Source organism: Phalacrocorax aristotelis, chromosome 8, assembly GCF_949628215.1.
Source record: "Phalacrocorax aristotelis chromosome 8, bGulAri2.1, whole genome shotgun sequence".
In the NCBI taxonomy this organism is placed as follows: domain Eukaryota; kingdom Metazoa; phylum Chordata; class Aves; order Suliformes; family Phalacrocoracidae; genus Phalacrocorax; species Phalacrocorax aristotelis.
The window spans coordinates 34,552,624-34,576,483 of NC_134283.1; the positions used below are offsets into that span (position 1 = coordinate 34,552,624).

General features: G+C 49.1%; 1 protein-coding gene across 3 annotated transcripts in view; it reads left to right on the top strand.

The window, feature by feature from the left end:
* The window catches only part of SH3PXD2B (SH3 and PX domains 2B), an 82,436-nt gene that overhangs the window by 22,766 nt on the left and 35,810 nt on the right, over positions 1–23,860 (top strand). For 2 of the 3 annotated variants that reach the window (XM_075102420.1, XM_075102419.1), the window contains exon 3: positions 14,909–14,984. In XM_075102420.1, coding sequence (XP_074958521.1) covers positions 14,909–14,984 — 76 coding nt within the window. Of the gene's footprint in view, positions 1–14,908; positions 15,046–23,860 lie in introns of all 3 variants that reach the window. The other variant, XM_075102421.1, reaches the window with a different exon arrangement.

The window sequence follows — 23,860 nt, forward strand, 5'->3', positions numbered from 1 at the left end:
GAAGATACTTTGTCATAGCAGACTTTGAGAAATGCCTCCCTCAGTGAGCTGTTTGGGTGCAAAGAGGTTCGAGACTCCTCTCGGGCTGATTGCCCCTCCCCAAGCTGTCAGCAAACCAGCCCACATCCCTGCAAGTTCGGAGTGGCTCCAGCAGGGCCAGGAATGAGGGAGAGGAGGGTGAAGATGAGATCTCTCCAGGTCTTGTACTGCAGGCAAAAGTTCAATTGGCTCAACTATACTGCACAAATTCACTCTTGGGTAGGTGGACAACTTGCCCCAGGCACTGCAGAGCCATCCCAACGGCCATTGATGGGGGCTGGCTGATGTGTTCAGCCTTGCAGAGTACAGCTGTCATTTTGGGGTTTTTTTGGTGTCTTTTTAAGGAAAAAATATTGCTGAAAAAATTGAGGAAATGTTTTTTAGAAATTTAAGTTGTGGATTTTCCTTTCTATCTGAGAATTTCTGCCTGTAGAGCCGCTGCTGGTAGTAGGCATTGCCCCTCTCCTGCCTGGGGAGCACTGGGGTGTGGAAACTACCAGCACCTCTGGTAAGGACCCAAAATCTTGGAGTTCTTGCCCAGTTTCAAGTCAACAGAAAGTTGGAATACCATATTTCTTAACTGCATACATACATGCCGAAAATGGCTGATTAAATGACCACCGAAGAAGGCTTTGTGTTTGGCCACACAGAGTGCCAAGCCATCTGGGAAGCTGCGCAGGTCTTCAAAATGGTGAGGTTTCCTTGTCCTAAGTTGGAAAGTTAGTTTTTAAATTTTAGCAAAGAAAGAAACTCAGTTCAGTATGCGTAAAATGTTCTCATTTTTCACTATTTTTTTTATAAAAATAAAAGCTTTCCCCTTGATGAGTCACTTAAAGCATAAAAAAAAAATCCTAATTTCAGCGGTTAGGTTTTACCATTCAAATTAAAACATTAATTGAAATGGATAGTCATCTGCTGATCTTTCTTCTCGGCAAATCAACATTTTCCAGTTCTCCTCCTCTTCTCCCCCTCTGCCCACCTTCAGGAAATAAAGTCCTGTTGGAAAATTCCCAGGGAGCTCTGAGGTTTCCATTTGGGGGGATTACTGCTTTCAACCTGCCAACAGGTGGCTGCTTTAAGCCCCAAAACTGTGGTGGTTTTTTATCAGTCAGTGAATTTGGCCAGAGGCTTTTCAGGTTTTCTTTCTTCATATCTCTGTGGTAAGATTACACTTGGAGAAGATCTCCAAGATGAGAGTGCTGTCAAGGCTCATGTTCCTTAGAGGTTTAGGTATGCTGGGAAACCTTGTCATTGATCTCCCTCTATCCTGGTTGGATAAAAAAGCAGGTGCAATTCAATGCTGAATTTTGTGTGAAATCTGCTTTCTCGTGTTTAAATATGCACAGAAAGCAGCATGGTTGCTGCACTTTGCCTGCTGCTGGGGCTCCTCCACAGTGCCTCTGTGTTTGCTGGCTCTGGGCCCTGGCAAGGGGCGAATATCCTGGCTTAGGATGGTGTTCCCACTGGAGCATCTTTCTTTATGCAGTCCCAAAGACTCCCCGTGGGGCTCCCCATACCTCAGCTCCACTGCTTGGCGCTCACTCAACACTTCCCTGTTAAGTGCATTAACTCCTCCATAAGCCATGAGGGCCCTTCTCCTCCATCAGACATCGCTTAATGGCGGTGTCTGGTGTCGCAATAAGTGGAGTTTCTTGGCGAGCTTTGGCCCTCTGGCAAGGACTGTCTGAACTCAGAAGTGCTCTGAGTCCTCTCCTGACATCGTGCAGGTGGTGGCTGTGCCAGGCTCCTGTGCCTGCCCCGATGCTTTGCTGCAGTGGCTGTGGGTATGTGCTGTCTGCAGAGGCTTCCTGCCCAGCTTGGGGTTTTGGGCACTACTGAACTTGGCACCTTTAAATCCCACCCTTTCTATAAATGGAGGAGTACAAGGGCAGCATGCTTCATGAGGGAGACATACTGGTGGTGCAGAAGGAGGCGGGGTGGGGATGCTGGTGGGTTCATGCATGAGCTGTCTGCCTGGGGCTCCAGGGTTCCATCAGCTTCTGTCTCTGCTAGATGGAGAATTTTATCAGGTGGGGGAGGATGGAAAGGAGCATGGTCATACTGAGGACTAAGGCATATCTGTTTCACGTGGAGACGCTGGTTTTGGCAGTTAAACCTCAGGGGTTTGCAGTGTCTCATTTTCCACCTGTGTAATTGCACTGGCTGCCATGGAGCTGCTCTTGATGGACGCCACCATGAACCCAAGCAGAATTAAATCCTCCCTCATGCGGTGACAAAAATCTTTCCACATTGGCTTTTCTGCTGACTGTGCTTGCTTGGAAGATGGGGTTTGTGTTTAGGGAAGAAACAGCAGGGAAAGTAGATGCTTAGCAAGGAGTGTGATGCAAGAGAAGGGTCACGAGGCTGGCATTTCTGACCAGCAGCAGTCTCCCAAGTGGTAGGACTGCAGCTTTTGCAGCCCTGCCTGTAGCTCAGATGCCGCCTCCTTTGTCTCATCATGTTTGGGCCTGCCTCAGATTTAAAACTTTGCATTAATTTAAGTGAAGGAATGTACTCTGGTCTGTTTCTCCTTATCTGGACTGGGGAAGGCTTTTGGGAAGGGAGGGGTCAAAGAGAAATCAGATCATGAGCTCTTGGGGGGAGAAGCTAGGGACAAGTCCTCCCAAGGTTTTGGCAAGAATGCAGCTCAAAGTGGGATGGCATGCTTGTAAAGTCTCTCTGTGACCCATTGCTGAAATGCTTGACTGGAGGTTGCCTCTTGGTGTGAAGCCCCATATTAGATGTGAAACTAGATCTGGTTGGAGTATTTGAGCACAGACCTTCCCCCTTGCTACACCTCAGCTGCTTGACACATGAAATAGGGCAGATGTGTTGGTATTTCTCCACTGTTTTGATTTCCACAACAGAAACTGAATCTCATTGTTTCCCCATCTTCCAAGCATATCTACTTTGGGATGCTAGAGAGGAGGATGTGGGTGAAGATGAATCATATTTGCAGCCTTCCCTATGGCTGCTGCTATGGCAGCTCCAGCTATGGTTGTGGTGGTAGTTCTTTGGTCTTTGGCACCTGGCTGGGGCAGGTGTCACAGCTCTTTCCGGCTCCCAAGCTGAGGCTCCTTCCAGGGGCACTTCCCAGTGCGACACAGCCCTGGCTGTGCTGGAGGGATGTTCCCATGGAGGGGATGGGAAAGAGGAAGTGACACAGACCAGCGTCACCCCTGGGTATTGCTGCCCTGCTCCCAAGCATGTCTACTGGCAAGAGTCATTTCCCACAGCTGGGTCAGCGTGGTTGAGTTATGGATGCCATAATGGTTGTTTGGTGGAGTTAATTCTCTGCTCTTGGTGCCCACATGGAGTGCTGCAGCTTTCAGTGCTCATCTGTGCAGTCTGGGACCTGCCTACCTGGCCTAATGCCATCTAGAGGCTGCAATTATCAGAAATTAAGTGGAGAATGGATTAATAAAGCACTGTAAAGAGAATTATGACTTCCAGGATTCAGCACCAATGAATGGAATGTAAAAAGTGGTATATTCTAATCACCCAAGAAACAGACAGAGGAATCAGCAGCTCCATGAGGAGGCTGTGTTAATGGAGATTGTTTCATAGAATCATAGAATCGTTATGGTTGGAAAAGACCCTTAAGATCGAGTCCAACTGCTAACCTGTCACTGCCAAGTCTACCACTAAACCATATCCTCAAGCACCACATCTACCCTTCTTTTAAATACCTCCAGGGATGGAGACTCAACCACCTCCCTGGGCAGCCTGTTCCAATGCCTGACAACCCTTTCAGTGAAGAATTTTTTCCTAATATCCAACCTAAACTTCCCCTGGTGCAGCTTGAGGCCATTCCCTCTCGTCCTATCGCTTGTTACTAGGGAGAAGAGACTGACTCCCGCCTCGCTACAACCTCCTTTCAGGTAGCTGCAGAGAGCAATAAGGTCTCCCCTCAGCCTCCTCTTCTCCAGACTAAACAACCCCAGCTCCCTCAGCCACTCCTCATAAGACTTGTTCTCTAGACCCTTCACCAACTTTGTTGCCCTTCTCTGGACACGCTCCAGCACCTCAACATCCTTCTTGTAGTGAGGGACCCAAAACTGAGCACAATACTTGAGGTGCGGCCTCACCAGGGCTGTGTACAGGGGCACGATCACCTCCCTGCTCCTGCTGGCTGCACTATTCCTGATACAAGCCAGGATACCATTGGCCTACTTGGCCACCTGGGCACGCTGCTGGCTCGTGTTCGGCCAGCTGTCAGCCAGCACCCCCAGATCCTTTTCCTCCAGGCAGCTCTCCAGCCACTCCTCCCCAAGACTGTAGCATTGCATGGGGTTGTTGTGACCTAAGTGCAGGACCTGGCACGTAGCCTTGGTGAATCTCATACTGTTGGCTCTGGCCCAATGATCCAGCCTGTCCAGGTCCCTCTGTAGGGCCTTCCTACACTCCAGCAGATTGACACTTCCACCCAGGTTGGTGTCATCTGCAAACTTATTGAGGGAGCACTCAATCCCCTCATCCAGATCATCAGTGAAGATATTAAACAGGACCGGCCCCAACACTGAACCCTGGGGAACACCACTCATGACTGGCCGCCAACCAGATTTGACTCCATTCACCACAACTCTCTGGGCTCGGCCGTCCAGCCAGTTTTTAACCCAGCGCAGAGTGCACTTGTCCAAGCCGTGAGCAGCCAGCTTCTCCAGGAGAATGCTGTGGGAGGCAGTGTCAAAGGCCTTACTAAAGTCCAGGTAGACAATGTCTACAGCCTCCCCTCATCCACTAAGCAGGTCACCTTATCATAGAAGGAGACCAGGTTAGTGAGGCAGGACCTCCCTTTCATAAACCCATGCTGGCTGAGCCCGACCCCCTGGGTGTCCCGCATGTGCTGTGTAATGGTATTCAAGATGATCTGCTCCATGACCTTTCCTGGCACTGAGGTCAGGCTGACAGGCCTGTAGTTGCCCAGATCCTCCTTCTGACCCTTCTTGTAGAGGGGCATCACATTCACTAGTTTCCAGTCATCTGGGACCTCCCTGGTTGACCAGGACTGCTGATAAATGATGGACAGTGGCTTGGTGAGCTCCTCTGCCAGCTCCCTCAGTATCCTCGGGTGGATCCCATCCAGCCCCATGGACTTGTGAACATCCAGGTGAAGGAGCTGGTCGGTGACTGCCACCTCTTCAACAACCTCTTCATTCTGCATACTATTTCCATCTCCCAGCATGGGGCCTGACAACCCTGAGGATGACCAGTCTGACTATTAAAGACTGAGGCAAAGAAAGCATTAAGTACCTCAGCCTTCTCCTCATCTTTCCTGGCAAGGTTGCCTTCCGCATCCAACAAAGGAGGGAGATTCTCCCTGGCCCTCCTTTTGTCACCGATGTATTTATAAAAACATTTTTTGTTATTTTTAACAGTGGCGGCCAGTTTAAGTTCCAGCTGGGCCTTCGCCTTCCTAATCTTTTCCCTGCATAACCTCACAACATCCTTGTAGTCCTGAGTCACCTTCCCCTTCTTCCAAAGTCAGTAAGGTCTCCTTTTTTTCTTGAGTTCCAGCCAAAGCTCCCTATTCAGCCAAGCCGGTCTTCTCCCCTGCCTGCTCAACTTACGGCACATGGGGACAGCCTGCTCCTGCACCTTTGAGACTTCCTTCTTTAATAACATCCAGCCTTCCTGGACTCCTTTGCCCTTCAGGACTGCCACCCAAGGGACTCTGTTAACCAGACTCCTTAACAATCCAAAGTCTGCTCTTCTGAAGTTCAGGGTAGTGGTTTTGCTGACCCTCTTCCTTACTTCTCCAAGCATCGAAAACTCTATCATGTCATGGTCACTGAGCCCAAGACAGCCTCCAACCTCCACATCACCCACCAGGCCTTCTCTGTTTGTAAACAGCAGGTCCAGCGGAGCACCTCCCCTGGTTGTCTCACCAGCTGCATCAGGAAGTTCTCTCTCATACACTCCAGGAACCTCCGAGACTGCTTTCTCTGCTGTGTTGTATTTCCAGCAGATATCTGATAAGTTGAAGTCTCCCACGAGAACAAGGGCTAGAGATTGTGAGACTTCAGCCAACTGCTTGTAGAGTACTTCATCTGTCTCCTCATCCTGGTTGGGTGGTCTATAACAAACTCCCACCAGGATGTCTCCCTTATTGGCCTTCCCCCTGACCCTTACCCATAAGCACTCAACCTTATCCTTACCGTTGTTGAGTTCTAGTCGAAACACTCTCTAACATACAAGGCTACCCCTCCACCTCTCCTTCCTTGCCTGTCCCTTCTAAAGAGCTTGTAGCCATCCATTGCAGTGCTCCAGTTGTGCGAGTCATCCCACCGTGTTTCTGTGATGGCGACCACATCATAGTTTCCCTGACGCGTGATGGCTTCCAGCTCCTCCTGTTTATTGCTCATGCTGTGTGCATTGGTATAAATGCATTTCAGTTGATCTATTGATCTATTTTCCAACACAGGTATGCCACCCCTAGGTTCATTCCTAGCAAGCCTGGTTTTATCCCCTTCCCCCTTCATATCTAGTTTAAAGCCCCCTCAATGAGGCCTGCTAACTCCTGAGCCAGAATCCTTTTCCCCCTTTGCGACAGGTGAACCCCATCTGTCTCCAGCAGGCCTGGGGCCATGTAAACTGCCCCATGATCAAAAAAATAAAAATTCTACCACTGGCACCAGCCTCTGAGCCACGTGTTAATAGATGGGACTTCCTGTTCCTTTCCGTATGTCTCCTGGCTACCAATGGGATGGAGGAAAACACTACCTGCGCTCCTGATCCTTCAAGCAATTGCCCCAGTTCTCTAAACTCCCTTTTGATTGTCTTTGCACCCCTCTCAGCTACTTCATCACTGCTGACCTGAACAACCACTAGTGGATAATAATCGGATCCTTTTACTAGCCTAGGGAGCTTCCTGGTAATGTCTCTTACCCTTGCCCCAGGGAGGCAGCAGACTTCCCTATGGGATGGGTCTGGCCGGCCTATCAGGCCCTCTGTTCCCCTCAGAAGGGAGTCGCCTACAACAATTACCCTTCTTTTTTTCTTACCAGTGGCCGTTGTAATGCGTGGGGCTGACTGGTTCCCTCTAGTCAACCCCTTGGGTGGATCACTGTCTGTATCTTCGTCCTCCTGGCCCTCGGGTTCCAGAGCCCCATGTTTGGTGCTCTTATCCAAATTTGAGGTTTTATTTTTCTTTTTTTAAACACTAAACTCTCTCCTTAGTCTCTTCCAAATATATTCTTGACAAGCTTACGAAAGGAGGGAAAGCAAGCAGGCTTTTCAGTTGTTTGGCTGATCCAAAAATGGGTGGTGATTCTGGATCCCACCATCTTGGAGTGTCTCGCCTCATGATGTGCTGGAGCTCGGACTGGGGAATGTGAGGCTTTGTCTGCCCTCTGGTTCCTTTTTGGATGCCTCTGAACTCCTTGTTGCTTTTGAAAACATGTAGACATGTCTTAAAACATGATTCTTTTTTATGCTCTCGGAAATGCACTTTGTAGATGAGCACAGAACAGACACAGAAATCTCTGTGGGGAGCAGGGCCTGGCTTGATCAGAGGAAGCCATATCTGGAGGTGAGGGTGTTTCTCCTTCCACAACTCTCTCTTTCACCCATTTGCTGCAATTAGCACATGGCATTGGTTGTGATGGTGATATTGGCGACTAGAAATTCCCATCCTCCCATCGCTAATAAACAAACATGATAATCTTTTAGTCATTTCTGGGGGTTTAAGTTTCAAGGTTGGATGGTAAAACAGAAGGTTCCTTACACTGAGGTTAATACAGGCTTTTAAGGCTTAGATGCTTGGGGCTGAGTGCCTCCATTGCTGGGAATCCCAGAAGCTGCAGTGAGTGTGCAGTGCCTGTCTTCAGCAGGAGCTGAGCACTGCTGCTGTTTCCACTCAGAGAATCCGTAGGTGCTCTAGCTGGAAACATCTCCCATCCTGAGTAGTGGAAGCTTTTTGCCTGGTTGCTTTGGAGGACCATTACACTTGGACCAAACCTGTGGATGTGAAGCTGCCACATGCTCCAAGCCCCCGTGTGCCGGCAGAGCCCACCAGCTCCCTGTGTTTGGTCCATGTGGTTTACAGGTAAGCACCCGGGGTAGCACAGACCTGGTGGTGGCTTAGTCCCAGGGCTGGGAGGGCAGCGTGGCTGGAGGGAATGCACCCTGCCCAGCCCTGCACCCGCTGCCCTTTCCATGCCAGTGAGCTATTCACAGGCACTAATGTCTCATGCTTCCTGTGATTTCATAGGAAATGTCTCTTGCAGAGGCATCTGCTGCCAGCTTGTGTGGTCCTTTTTTTCTCTGACCTCAGTTAATTCTTTTTTGTCTATTGTTGAGTGATGCTTAAAGTTTTCCATAAGGTTTTCACAATCCAGCCTCTGTGATGCCATTTCCTAGTGCTGCGGAGGTCAGGATTGCCTCTGCCTGGTAATGTGTAAAATGCCCTTGAACTCATCCCTTGCACCAGAAAAGCAGGGACTGGGGAGGAGCTGTGGTCATCAAGAAACCACTCAGTTGTGCTGCCCTTCAGTTCCCCATTTCTGCCTTTGAACAACCTACTTGCTTTGGCCACTGAACGGACATTACGTGGTGCCGCACCAGCAGAGTCCTACCCCAAGCTTGACCTCCTGAGCTCGGTACTGCCACGCTTGTGATCTGAGTTTGGTCTGTGTTGGTCCTTCTGTCATCTGGGCTGTTGTTTTCACCCCATTTCCTCATAGACAGTCCACATGGAGGCAGGGAAGGTGCCTCTTGTAGGATTGCAAAGAGACTAAACATCAGTAGCCTGTGAGCCACTGCCAGATTCTGTTCTCGTTCCCGGAGTATCTGCTTGGCAGATGTTCCCCGAACCAGCTGGCTCCAGGGCACGAGGGTACTTTGATCTGCAGGAGCCCGTTTGCACAGTCCCTGGTTCTCAGCGTGCAGCCGTGTCCCACATCACGTCCCTGTGGTGCTGGGGTGCTGCCATGGCAGCAGGCAGTTGCTGGACCTGCATCCCTTTCCCGTTGCGTTTGGAGATCAGTGGGATGCTGACCCTTGGAGGACTTTTCTTCCCATAACAGGAGACCTGACAAATGCCCTACTCAGCGTGTGGAGGTCAGGGTGAGTGGTGTGTGTGGACACCCCCATCTCGAGTTCGCTGCCACGTGGACAGCAGGGCATATGGTGTGGCTGCCTGCAGCGTTCTCCCTTTCACAAGGACAGGGCTGATGGGGTGTTTTGGAGTGTGCAATGAGAGCAGACTTGGCTTGGACCCATCTTTTCCCTGTGGCAAGCTGCTGCCTTCTCTCAGAGGGGAGGCTGTTGCTCTCACAAAGAGTCTCCTGTGATTCTGCTGACGCACACTCAGCCAGACTCTGAAGCCTTTTGTTGAACTTTCCTGCCCCCGGCTCCCCTCGGGTGGTGTCAAAAGCTGACTTCTCTGCTTTGGATAATGGACGTATCTGGTGGAGGCATGGGCTCTCGCTTGCTAGACCAAGAAGGAGGAATGTGGTTTTACGCCAAACCTCCATCACTCAGCTAAAGCAAATTCTGTTGATAAGAGAAGGGGGAACTTCCCTCGCTCTATGCCTGTGATTACCACTCATGGCCTTGCTCCGACATCGATTCCTGGTGTTGTGTGAGATTGGAGGAGTTTGTTCTTCTCACCTGGGTATTTCATCACCCCCCGCCCGTGCTGGTGTATCTTGTTGTTCAGTGATGTGAACCACCATCCCCTCCATAAGTTGGCAGAGACTTGCTTTCTCTTCTGCAGCCCTGGTGCCTACCACACAAGCCCTAACACTCAGTAACGGAGAGCCTGGGCTTTAGAGCAGCTTGGCAAAAGCAAATCCCACAGTCGATTGGCTGCAGAAGACTTGCTGCAAGACTAACCCCATACCCTTCTGGTTCATCGTTATCTGGGGAATGCAGGACCTCTGTGTTTACCATTTCACCCTGACATTTTTCTTTCTACCAGGTCAGATTTAAATGAAAAATATTTTTTTTCTCACCGTTATATTTTAGAGGGGAAAACTTTTCCACTTCATTGTGGAAAGCAGAAGAGAAGCAGCAAAGTGTGATGACACACCTTATTACCTACTGGCCCTTGGCTTGAGTGTTTTTTTTTTTTTGGTTTGGTTTGGGTTGCTTGGGTTTTTTTTGGCAGAGGCGTCTTGGAATTTGATTCCAGCCAGGAAGCGATAGGCCTGCTCACAGGCTGTTAGACCTGGGGCCCTGCTCCTCCAGCAGATGTATCCCTCTGGATTACGCTGCCTGCATGGTGTATCCCTCTGGTATTACACCATCAGCCCTTATTTGGGCAAAGCTTTCTGAATGCTCTGTTTCCTGGGAATACCGCTGAGCACATACATTCCCCTCTCCCTAGGATCCCCTGCAGCCTGCAGCACTCTTAATTGATTCAATTAGGATATTATCTTATGAGTTTCATGTTAATGAAGGAGCTGTCTGCCAACGTGTTAGCTGTTGATACAAAGCTGCTTTTGAAAGGCTCCCTCTCCCCGGGTGGCCCTGCTGGTGTTATCGCCTGCCCTGTTAATGGACAGCTCGGCCGGGGGGACAGTGTGCTCCCATGATGTGCATAGACCTTCAGCTGTGGCTTACCCCAGAAAGGCTCACTGCCAGACATTTCTAGGCTCATCAGAAAAACAGCTAGTTGATAAGATAAATTGGTGGTGGAGAAATAGCAGGATAAACACAGTTCTGTGCTCTATCCTGACCGTGGTTGGGAGGAGCCCTGTGCTGCTGGGGCATCCGTGCCCCAGTCCTGGCATAGGGAACCAGGGCCCAGCAACCGTGTGATCACCCTCCTGTCCAGCATTACTGCAAAGGAATTGGTGAAAAGTGTGAGACAACAGCTTCCTGCATAATAAAAGCATGCCAAAATTCTTTAAACTGTATCTAATCCTTTTTTTTTTTTTAAGATTCTGTCACAAATACTTTAAAATAATCTTGGAAGGAGAGAAACAATAGGGTTATTGTTTCTTTTTTCCCTTTGTTTTTCTCCCCAACCTTGCTGAGTGCATTGCTGAGAACCAGACTGGCTCTTGGCCAATCAGTGCTCTCCTGTGCTTGTCAGGGATAGCTGTGCTCCAAAGCCCTTGTGTGCCTGTCCGCCTCTCGCCTGCCCTGTCTCTCCCTCTCCCCAGGATCTTGGAAGGCCAGGCAGGTCCTCCCTTCTGGGAATGTGATGTGAGCAGTCTTGTTTGGAGCTTGGATGGAAACCCTCACTGCTGAGATAATTTGTGGGAGCCTGTTTGTGCCAGCTGCCTCCATTCCACAATTCCTTGCCTGCTGGGGAGCATGTTTCCCCGCCGAGGCTGGGAAGAAAGGTTGCTCTCCCAGGAAACATGCCCTGCCTTGCTGCCGGTGCGCCTCCATTGCTGCAGACCATCTTCTGATACCTGACTGTTCATCCCTCCCCCAGGGCTTGTGGGGTTGCTGCACTTTTACCCTTTTTCCATCCCTTTTCCAGGGCAGTGCCTGCTCTGCTTCGTTTTCATGTGGAAGAGCACTGTAACAACCTGTGCTGTAGTCCCTGTCCTACAAGATCATCAGGAGCAAGATGGGCCAGAAAGGGTACGGGGAGCCTCAAAACCTAGAGACCTGCCAGCTGGCTTCCTCTGGGTCTCTGAGCATTTCTCAGCTCTGAAGCTGACCTTTTCCCATTGCTGCTAGATGCTTTTCCTTGCTGCAGCTTTATGGTGTGAAGTGCTACGGAAGAACAGTCAGCCGGTGACCTGCAGACTGGATTTCTGCAGGCGTCTGCTCTTGTATCTTGCAAATGCAAACTGCCTGCCATGGTTTTAGCCAGGGCTGGTGTTGTTTTCTTTGGAGTAGGTTTTTCAGCTGTCCTACAACTGCAGGCTCATGCCTAATAGAACTCACAGAAGGGTGGAAGGGACCTCAGGGATCATCTCATCCAACCTTTCTAGGAAGAGCACAGTCTAGATAAGATGGCCCAGCACCCTGTCCAGCCAACTCTTGAAAGTGTCCATTGTGTTGGAGTCAACCTCTTCCCTGGGGAGATTATTCCAATGGTTGACTGTTCTCTCTGTGAAAAATTTCCCTCTCATGTCCAGTCGGAATCTTCCCAAGAGCAACTTGTATCCATTCCCCCTTGTCCTTTCCATATGACTCCTTGTAAAGAACTGATTAACTAGTATTTTCTGCTGTCTGATATGGCAGCCAGGCTGGGTGTGATCCACAGGACTGACCCCTCTGCCTTGCTTCTTTCCCACCTTTTCTTTTTTTGTGTGTGCCAGAGGGTGCTTCAGGCACCTTGCAACCTCTTTTCCTTCTTCCAGCAAGAGAAAAATAGCAGCTTGTGAGTGCACAGGCATAATAGTACCAACCCATGACAGGTGATGCAGGGTCTGCTCAGGCTGGGGTGATGTTGGTGGTTCTTGAGCTGGGCTGGAGGGGAGCAGGGTGGCTGCAGGGAGAGGGTCCCCATGCTGCCTCCTGCTTACTAAGCAGCCACTGCAAGAGGCACTTTCAGTCAAGAAAAGGAAACAGAACTTCTAGGCTGAAACTCTGGATGGGTTTGGTAGGATCACATGGTTGGGAGCAGGTCTGGCCAGAGGCACATCCCAGGCACATGCATATGGGAGGAAACACAGCTTGCGCTGTTTGTGCCTTGGAGGCTTTCAGTGTTCCCGGGAGTGAGAGATCCTTAGCTCACGTTCAAAAATGAGAGGAGGGGAACACTTCCAGTGACTCAGGTATTGCATTGCTTAACAGCAATCAGATGTGCGGCGCTTGCGACTTGTTTTGCTCACCCTTTGCCAGTCACAAGCTTTCTCAAGCTTTTCCCTGCAGGAAGGGCATGGCCAGAGGCACCTCTCTGCTGTGGCACAATGCAGGTATTTTGCAGGGTAATGGGGATGTGGTGTCATCCTTTATTTTCATGGATTGAGGAAAGAGCAGGAGGTCGTTGTGTGCCCAAGAAGTCTGGGGAAGTGGTGCTGCCCTGGGAGCCTGTAGTGCCTTGGGGAGGCAAGTCCTCCCTCGGCCACGCTCGGGCTCAGTTTGTGGCTGCTGGTCACCGCAGTCTACAGTTATTGCTGAGTCTGGAGTTACTTTCTTTGTTGTAAACCCTTTAAAAATTTATTTTGAGGAGAAGCTGTAAACAGGGTCTGTTTGTGCTTACTGTCATCCTGGTTTTGAGATGTCTTGGGTTTGTTTTGAAGAGAATATTTGAGAGCTCCTTTTGGTTTTCCTGTTTTCTTTGGGAGTGTTGGGGGAGGTTTTTACTTCTTTTGAAAATGTAGGAAAAATACATCCTTCCTTCTGCCCCCTCTCCACCAAACCTCAAGAATTTTACCCTGGTGCATTTGAGACCCAAGAAAAAAAAAAAGGCAATTATTGCATGTGCAGAGGGCTGTATTGACAAAAAGGGCTTAGCCTTAGTATTATAGCACTTTAAAAAAGCTTGTGCCTAGTAGTAGAGGAGTCCACAGAGACCTTCTGTAAAAAGCATGTGGAAAAATAGGTGCCAAAGAACAAGAGCCATGAAAACCAGGAAGCCAGGTGGGACGCATCCCCAGGGGGTGCTGGGACCTTGGAGTTTGGCCCTGCACGGACTCCCGGTGGTGAAGGGGCTCCCAGCATTATATGGCAGAACAGCAGACTGGAGGGAGCATGACTTGTGCATCTGGCAGTGGTGCATCAGTGCGTGCCCACCCTTCTGCCAGGCTGGGCGAGGGCTGCCTGCAGGTGCCTCTCGTGGGATGAATGGCTTGGGCTCTCTGGTTGCATGTTTTCCTCTTCGCATGAAATACTTTAAATATTAATTGTGCCAGAGGAGAATGACTGTTTGTAGCCTGACTTTGTATCAGTAAAATGACTCTGTAGGTGCTCAGGACACTTCCTGGGCAGGTTGTCTCCAGTGCGTCTGTAAATGCTTAATTATTTATGCAAAGTGATAGCTCCAATAGGAGAGGGCAAAACCCATTTTAAATACCCTGGGAACCAGGGAGCTCTTCAGGTGATGGGAAACAGAGCTCAGATCTATGCCCCAGAGACCACAAAGGAGAACTTGTATCTCCTTCCCCTTCCTTCCAAAGGAGGGAGTATCTGAGTGGTTGGATGGCTGGCTTGGCATGTTCTTTCTCCTCTTCTGCTCTGTGTAAAGTGCAAAGCCCAATCCAAATAGGGTTTGCCGGCAAGACCAAATAAAGGAAATACTGAGGACGTGGATCTTGCCAGGGCATTGATATTAAGCATCATAGCAGCTGCAAGGGAGTTGTGTGCCTGTGCTGAAGCGTAAGTGCAGGCACCCAGCAAGAGCAGTTATCACCTCTGTTTGCTGACTAAACATATTAAGTGCAGTTGCATCAGTCAGGAAATTATTTGTTTAATGCTGAAGATCCTGTAAAACATTCATCCCTCAAAGCCTCTGTAGCACAGTGTTCCCCAAACTTGACATATAACATGATGACCTTTTGCAGGCAAACATGAGTTGGTGCTGTGAGTCCAAGTCACCTGTACTCCAGGAACTGTGTCAGTGCTGTGCTATGCTTGAGCTAATAAGCTTAAAATATGCCTTTTTTGAGGAGCTTCTGAGATCTAGTGACTGAGGCCCATCAGGATGAAAGTTAATAGTTGCAGAAATGTGGGTTACATAAATCACCCATGCTGAGCAGAATGATAGGGATGAGCAAGATAAGTGGTGAGAAATGTCTTGCAAATAGTGGAGATGATGCTAAGATCTTGTGCTTCTGGCACTGCTTTGGATATGCTTCCCTTGGTGCTGTGGGTTGCTGTATCTTGGCTGATTGTGCTGTGAATGATGTCTAGGACACTGCTGTTCTGGAGAATGGACTTCTCCTCCTGGGGAGAGTGGCCTTTTGTTGTGGAAGTTAATAACTGACTTTAATCACCTCTCTTGCATTTTCTTTTCTAGATGCAAATGCTGGACAAGTTTCCAATGGAAGGAGGACAGAAGGACCCCAAGCAAAGGATCATCCCCTTTCTGCCCGGTAGGCGAGTGGGCTCCAGGAAAAACCATGCTGGTTTTGGCATGGCAGAAGCTTTTTCTCAGTATGTGTGTGAGCATACATGTGCATTAGCTCTTAACTCCTGGCCCACGTGAGCAAAAGAGAATTCCTGGCCTGCACCATGTCCACCAAAACATCTGTATATGTTAGCAATGTGCCCAGCGAGTGTTAAACCCTTCAGTCATTCTCTCTCCCTCCAGAAAGCGTTAGTGGGGGACTTCAACTAAGTAACCCTGCTTGCACAGCTTCTTCCAGGAGCAACCCCACAGCAGCCTGCTTGTTTTTGGAAGGGTTCTGGCCAGCACGGCACAGGGCTGAGGGTGGTGTGAGGCTCCCCAGGAATTGCTCATACACTACACTGTTCTTCCTGCCTCGTGCAAATCAAAGGGCCATCCAGAGAGATGGACAACTGAATTCCACATGATAAATCAAGCTGATTGACAGCCTTGGATTCCTCCCATGATGTTTGGGACTGGTTGCCTAAAGACAGGATCTCTGTGGCATGCGTGGCCTGCCAGCCCAATGTGCAGCTGAGTGTTTGTGTGCCTGAGGAACAGATGCAATGGTCCGTTGCAAACTTTGTGGTGTGTGGGATTGCTTATGGCTGCCCTTTGGTGCTGCTGCTATGGTGCCTTGCAAAAATGCCCAGCCTGAGGGGGCCTTGGGAGTCTTTCATTCACCCACAGCTAATGGCTTTGGCCACAGAGCTTTGACCACCCCTGAGTAGTTAATGGGCGTATTTAGAAATGTCACGGTACCATAATCACTTCCAGTGACTGTCAGGTCCATTTAGTGCAGCCCTTTGTGCTGTTCTCTGCCTCCTGGCTTTTCTACAAGCCTAAAGGCACTTAGTGGGCTTTGCTTTTTGCTGACTGGCATGAAGAAAATCATTCACGCCCCTTTCTGAGCAAGAGGATCTCCTCTGGGTTTCCCATATAGTGATTTCTGCTTCTGGCTTGGCCTTGCATTCTAACATCAGCAAAAGCAAAGCACACCCCACATTAATACAGCAGAAAAGCCCTTGCTGTACAAGTACTTCTGCCAGCAAGGAGTGGGGAAGAAAAATGGAAGCCAAATTGGCAAAGGGCATAACTTGGAAAAAATTGGACACATGGTTTGGCTGTGCTGCCCTTGCAGAAAATTCCCACCAAAATACCGCTATTTTTGGAAGGCAGCAATCAGGCTCGGGAAGCCTGGTCGGAGCACTGCTTCTCACAGCACACTCATCAATATTTGTTTCTTCTTCTTGGTGTTGAAATAGTTTCCTTTTGCTAAGAGGCATGTCACTGGGATTTCTTCTGGAGGAAGATGGGGGTTGAAGTTGCTGCCTGGCTCTTGTGTAAGAAAGCAGTTTTGGGGAGTTAGGATGACCAGCCTCTAGAGGAGCTTGCACATTTGTGTGTGTCCTCTGCAGAGACAGTTGCCCTTTTGCTCTGGTCCCTTTTTTGCAACAGGATTAAACAATACCTTTTTCAGAGGTAGTCACAAATTGACTTGGAAAACTGCTAGTCCGTTCTTCTCCCAGAAATTTTTCTTGATGTTGCATTTCTGCAGTGGCTTGTGATAGCTAAAAGAAAGACTACTGATGCCTAACAGCTGGCACCTGCAGCTTTACCACGTGTACTTTCAGGCGCCAGCACAGGGCGAGGGGTGGTGTGGTAAGAAGATCCCAGCACAGGATGGTGTCCCTCCTCCAAGCAGGAGGTACCCACTGGTAAGACAGATAATCTTGCCACCTGCCTTTTCTCATGGGACAGCTTCAGAAGTCCTCTTGCTTTAGGGAAACTGTGTTATTAATAAAGTGGGAAGCATGTTGCCTTTGCCCTCCTGCTTCTGAAAGAGGACTTCACCTGGGGCCAAAGGAAGGCTCTTTTAATAGTTGCTGGCTGTGCTAGAAGATGGTTCCTTTCTGGACCAGTTCTTGGCCTTCCCAGTTTGGAATGGCAATGGGTTTTGTTACAGCTGAACCCAAACTTTGCCTCTCTCTGCCTAGGGGTGCCATCCAGGTGAGCTCAGTGCAGACAGCCTGGGTATCTTTCTCTGCAAAATGTGGCTCTAGTATGCTTAGACTTCCTAGCCTTTTAATTATGTTCAGCTTCTGTGAGTACTGTAGTTTGCTCCCAATCCCATTTTGAGTGACATTTTTGGCATCTGAATTTCATTACTAGTGGAGATTTGGCTCCAGTTGTTTGCTGAAAGTACGCTGCTTTCTGGTAAGTCTGTTGTAGAGTAATATTAGACATTGTGGCCACTGCAGTTCTCAAAAATGTCTCCTGCGACCCTGTGCCTCCTGCAGCTCTGGCTTTCTTAGCAAACCCCTAAGCGTCCCAAACTCAGGGTCACCACTGCGACCTGAGAAGGTGTCATCTGGGTTTGTCTTTCAGGCCAGTTTCCTGGAATGGGAAGAGAGTTCCATGGTTACTCCATAGTTACAACATCCAGCCCACAGGAACTCTGTTTGCTTTGTGTTTCTTGGTTTTGTTAATGTTTGCTTCAAGGATTTGACTTCTTGGAAATTTCTGGAGAGAGTCTTTTGAAGTAGGTCTCTGGTATCAGAAAGTGCTTTTTTAAGTGCAAGTCCTTCAGCCCAATCAGCATTTCTGGAGTGCAGTCATAAAGCTGGGTCCTCCAAAGCAGAGCAGTTGCGCTTGAGGTTTGGGGCCAAGGGTTGTCCCTTCCCAGATGTTGGCACCACACTCATCCCGTAGCACAGCTTGGTGGGTCCAGTATGGCCTGGCAGGACATAGCAGTGCTCCTGCACCATGCCTGAAAAGCCTCTGCTGCCATATAGGGGAATTTGAAGTGGACTCTTGTCTATTTTAGCTGGCTTTAAGCCACCAGCACAGCCTGCCCAGCTTAATGTGGTGCTGAGGATGGCCTCTCGAAACAGCTCTGGCAGCACCCAGCCCATGCATGACATTGAGTGCGGTCCGTGGAGTGGAGTCAGGAGCAGCTGGTGAGAGAGAAGAGACCTCTCACTGCCTGGCCAGGGGGATGTCATGCTGGGCAGCTCTGTCCTTGCCTGCAGGAGTCCACACTAAGGGTTACATCTGTGTTGGCTGGGAGATGATGGTATGGAGACCCCAGGAAAGAATGAACTAAGAAAACAAATGAGCTCAGTTGGTCCTGCTGTGTAAGGGCTGTGCCAGATCTTTCAGGAAACAGCTTTTATAAGGAGAGTGGAGCCTTCCAAACTTTGTACAGCCTGAGTGGCCTGGAGCAGATCCTGGCCAGTCTGCTTCACTGGAAACGTGAGCCTCGGCAAGGAGGGGTTGCCTGATGCTGAGCTAACTTTGGCTGTAAAAATGCTTTTTAGGAAGCTTTAGCTACAGACAGTAATGAACCGCCCAAGAAGGGAGGAGGAGAAAGAGGGTTGAGTGAGATCATTTTCTACTCCCTTCCCAGCCTGTTAACCTGCTTGGCATGGACATCAATGCTGCCCACATACCTTGGGGCTTTTCTCCCAGAGCAACTGTGGGGGTGCTATAGCTCCCCACAAAGGCCCTGTGAAGGAGGTGGACGACAACTCATCCTTTTTCCAGCTACAGTACCTGACTTTCCCCAGTCCCACTGCATCTTCATCAGAGCTGGAGATGGGGCAAGGGTCTTAATTACTATTTTCTGCTCTAGCAAGATGGGCATCTCTGCTGTAGCACTGTTGCATGGATGGTCCCAGGCTACCTTGCAGCCCATAATCAGTACAGTTGCCTTTTCTGTAGGTTTTCAGCTAACCCTGTTGATGTGCAGACAGTATTACCCCTGGCAGAGTGCTGCATTGAAGCAGTTGCTCTGCTTCTGACCTTTGAGCTGTCTTTAAACAAACTACCTTACGGTTTTCTCCATTGCATTGCACTGTAAGCCATAGAAGCAATTGCCTTGGGAATATTTTGCTCCTGCTCCAGTGTGATCTCAAACCATGGGAGTGGAAGGAGCTGTCTTGATAGGGGCACTGTTTAATTTGGCTTCATTTCACAACATGTGGGACTCCATGCTTATGCTATACCCAGGACAACCTCAGAGGCACTTTGCTGGTCCCCCTCCTTTTTGCCAGGATATGTGCACAGCACAGGACTTTGCCAAACAGATGCTAAGAGCAGGGTTCCTGGAAATGCTGTCTCCCACGCCTGCTTCCCCATCCTAGGAATAGCCCATGTAGCTGACTGCTCCGTGGGCTGGGAATAATTATGTGTACATTTGGGGCTGCCTTTTTTTGAAGTGAGTTTGGAACCTGTGCCAGGGAAAATCTGGATGTGATTTGAAAGGTGCAGAGAAGTGGATTCTTTCCGAGGCTGGGGGCAGGGGGAGTGGGGGAAGTCCTTCAGGGTAAAGAGAGGTACAGACAGCTTTCCATTCTTGAAATATCTGGCTTGGTTTGTGGACATGATTGGCAGGGTGACTGTTTCAGTTTCTCTGCCCCTCCAACTTGCTGGAGATCCACTGACAACCTTTGGCTCAGGAGGAGCATCAGCCATTTTGCTGGTTGAAATGCCTTTGTCTTGGTTTTTTTTCAGTTCCTTACTCCCCAGTATAACTTCAGCTCTGCCTGGAGAATTTCTATGGGAGGGGATAATTTGCAGAGCCCTACCTGTTTGTTTGGAGAGATTAACCCCTCTTACGACCTGCCTTCTCTAGATTCATTATCAGTTCTTTCCCCAAGCTCTCCTCTGACACTTTGCAGTCCTTGATGAATGGCTGAAGCAGTGGGGGCCATGTTGCATCCATCACTTTGCAGCCCCCACTCAGGAGCTGCTGCAGCACCCTTTGCTCTTTGTTGATCAGACAAAGCAAAGCAGCCTTGATTAGCCACAAAGTGGGTTTTTTCCACTTTTGTGAGAGCAGAAGGTTTCTGGCACCAGAGGAAGGTGAGCAGACAGAGTATCTTCAGTGGAGCTTTTCTGGCTGGTGTCAGCTCCACTACATGAGGGACAGAGCTCATGCTCGCCAGGGATGACCTGCAAACAGGTGGTGGGCACCAACCTCCTCCTCTTGCCCGGCTGGGTACGAGGCAGCACACCGATGTCATTTCTGCTGTTGAAGCCCTGAGCCCAGTGATGTGGAGCTTAAATGCAGAATGGCAACCTCTGCTCCAGAATAGGATGTAAAAGCCGGCAGATTGTCCCTCTGTGTCCTGGCCAGACTGTATCAGTGGAAGGACTATCACAGTGGGGTTTTGTGGGGGAAAGGAATGCAGGGATTGTGTCAAAGGAGGGTTTTAAGGAGGGATTTGAAGAAAACTGTGCCAGTTGTTCACATTATAACTCTCCCTAGGGTGCGATAGTTGGGACAACAGCTGTTGTGGGGCAGCGCTGGCTGGCATGAGATTCATAGGGACACACTGGATGGATTTGCCACTTATCAATTATATTAGATTAACTCCTGCTAATGTATGGTGGGTCTCTTGGCCACGGTGGTGGGAAACGAGTACCAGTGGTGGAAGGAGGGGAGTATCCCTGCAGAAGAAAAGCAGAAAGAAGGAAGGTGGTTGCATTGGTGGGACATAGAGCTTTCTAACTGGGGAGCATCACGTCCCAGGAGGTTGTGAGCTCTCTCCACTGACTGATGGAGTCTCAAAACAGCATCAAGGGCACTGTGGTTTTCCAGGCTTCCCTCCCAGCAGGGTGAAGAACACCACTGGCTCCCTGCCATCAGCCCAGTGCTCCGGGCAGTGAAAGGGAGGAAACGGAAGCACTGGGACAATTTGAGCACCAGAGCTGAGCAGATGGTGCCAGCAGGTCAAAAGGGGAGGGAGGGAAAGGGAGGAGGAAAGCAGGCCTGAATGGCCATAGCCATGTTTCCAGGCTGCCAGCAAAATCTCCTCGCTCTGCCCTGCTACTGCCCAGCTGGGGAGATGAGGTGCTTGCTTCCAACTGAGAAGTCCTTCAGATGTGGCCAGAGGTTGGCTTTGTGGTAGGCTGGGATCTTTTTGTTAGGTTTTTCCCCTTCCCCAGTCCCCCTCTGAGAACCAGCTGGTGCCCCAAGTGCAGAAGCACTTGTGCTGGTATTTGCCTGGCTGTAAAAGCAAACTAGGGTCAAGGAGGAGATAAAACGAGTAAACAAACGCTCAAGGCAGCAAGGGGAAATGGAGGCATGGCTTCTGCTGCTTTGTCACTCCTGAATTCATCTTTTCTTTAGGTAGGTAAAAGCCTCAGTTGCTTGGAAGCAGTCTCTGAAGAGCACAGCTGGCTTTGGCCACAGCCCAGGTGTCAGCTCAGTGCCATGTACGGCACAGGAAGGGCATGGTACTTCTCCTTCACGGGGCTGGGGGGATCTGGGGAAGAGCAGCAGGGTGAGAATTGGCATCATTTGTCCTTGGGACTTCCTCCCCATGTTGAATCCTGTGCTGAGGGCTGCTGCTCGTGCCCTGCCCCTTTCCTGAGTTGTTCGTGGGGACAGGGGATGGCTAGGGTCTTCTCCTGGACATCGCTGGTGGTAGAGGTCCTCCAACTGCCACAGCTGCTTTCGTGTTGCGTATAAAGCACCTGGTGATTTCTGGAATGCACTGCATAAAAAGCTGGGTAGTATTATTCTGCTGGGTGGTGAAATTTGATTTTGACTCTGATGTCCAGCTGATGTAAATATTTATGGTGACTTGCTTTTTACTAAATGAAACCAATCCTTGTTACTCCAAAGCACCCCTACAATAATAAACTGTTCTGCATTGCTTAAGTCTCCCGCAGCAGTTGTAACCAGCCAATAAGTGTGTGAAACGTGATATCAGATATAGCTGGAGAGATGCAGACAGGGATCATCCTCCCACTTTTGCACTGAAGATCAGTGCAGAGACACTTCCTTTGCTTTGATTTTTAAGGAGTTGCTTATATTTCAGCTCTCCCTTTTGGATTTATTCCCTTTATCTTCAAAGGATGGGTGGTTTTGGTCAGATTTCTCCAGTCAAAATGCTGATGGACAATAATAATATTAATAATGACAGTACTGCCACCTTACCCTTAAAGAGCAGATGCATGCAAAACACCTGACTTCTGTTGGGAAAGGGAAGTAACAAATGTATAGCAAGCAAAGCACGTGGAATGCTTTGGTGCATCTACAGTTATATTAATGTAATGTATAATAAGTATTTTCACTGGAATAAAGGGTTGTATATTCTACTGAAGAAAGAACGCTTTCTAAATTGTAACTCGTACACAGAGTGTCTTCAGAGCCATTGTCCTTCTCAGAGGCATCACTTTTTCCCTGTAGGTATTAACAGATTTTCAGGATCCAGAAAAAGCAGGCAGCATTTCCTGGAGTCTGGGTATTTCTTGTGCAGGGAGACTTGCCAGGGCAGCCACTCCATGGTGGTGCCTTATGCATGTCTGCTTTTTCCAAAATCAACTTGCCTGACACATTCCCAGGTGATAAATGTTCAGTCTACTCATAGCTTTGTGTGTATAAAGGACAGTGTATTTTAAGGCACTTCCTTGTACAGTGACTTTCTTGTGCAGGGAGGGGAGACTCATTGCTTTGATTGCTCATGCATGACATTATGTATGTAAATAAGAAAATCTAATAATTTCTGAGTGCCTGAGTTGTGGCAAGAATGAGAAGCTGGTGAAGTGGAGCTTGCAGCAGCACTGACCTTACCAGCCAATGGAAAATCCCGCTATTCAGCGAGATGTGCAGAATTGCCTACCTTCACATGTTTTCCCCATTGTATTTCTCATGCTGATATTGAGGCTGGGGACGGGAGCATAGCTATGAGGATGTTAGGAGTAAAGTGAGTCTCGCCAAAGGATGTTCTTAAACAAAACATAGAGGTGGTAGTTACTTTTCTCATATTGGAGCAGATTTTGCTGAGTTTGCAGCACTCCAAGAGTCAAGGATCCAAACCACATCCAGGCTGTGTGTGCTCCTGCTAGATACCATGAAGGCATCAAAGGTTGCTTCCTCTTTGCTGTCACTCTGCATTTCTCACGCTGCAGATTTACCGAGTGAACAGTTCAGACAACTGGGAAACTTCACCATGGAAGATCAAACCCCAGAGGTCTTCCCCTCTTTTCTGCTGGCACCTTTCTCTGCAAATGTTTCTCCTTGCTGTTCTGCGTGGCTTGCCTTTGTCTGGAACTAGATTACACTGTGCCAAAGCTGGGCCAGCAACCGAACCCTTCTCTGCACAGTGCCTGTGTGTCCGGCTGCTTGTTGGAAGAGGGCAGGACAGCAATTATCCAACACAGTCATCAGACTTAACCTCCTTCTTGCCTTGGCCAATCTGCCCGTTTATTTGCCATCTTTTCCTTTAGGATCTAGAGGAGCTAATCCTGAGCCCCCTCCTCCTCTTCAGCATGAAGGAGTATCTGCTGTGGGGAGGAGGTAGAGTCCAGCTAGATGATTAGCAGGGCAGTAACCCAGTACCAGGCTGAGGGCTGTTACAAGCTCCTGGAGGCAGCCAAAAAAAGTGTAAAGCAGAAAATGCATAGAACAAGGTGTGGGTGATGGGCACCACTGCCTTTGCTGTGTCGCCCCGAGCTACAGCAATGAGGAGTGCAGATATGAGACGACTAATGTCATGCATTTCTCTTGCATTGTATGGTCTTTGGCCATGTAGGAAGCCCCAGTGGGCAGCACTGTTATTCCCGTTTTGTAGATATGGTCTAAGGAAAATGTTCCCATGAAAATGTGGTGTCTCATTGACACAGCAAGTTGCCCATCTTTCCCTTCCAGGAGAGAAGTGGTTTCTTGCTCTCTCTTGCCTTTCAAGTCAAGGATTTATATAGCTTTATTTGGCAGCACTGAAGGGTCTACAATTATGTTAATTAGGCATTTTGATTAAAAAGTAGCTTTTTGTTAGAAAATAAACTTCCTTGTTGAAAAATACTAGATCTAGAGCAAATCAAAAGAGGAGCTGGATTTCCTGCTTGTTC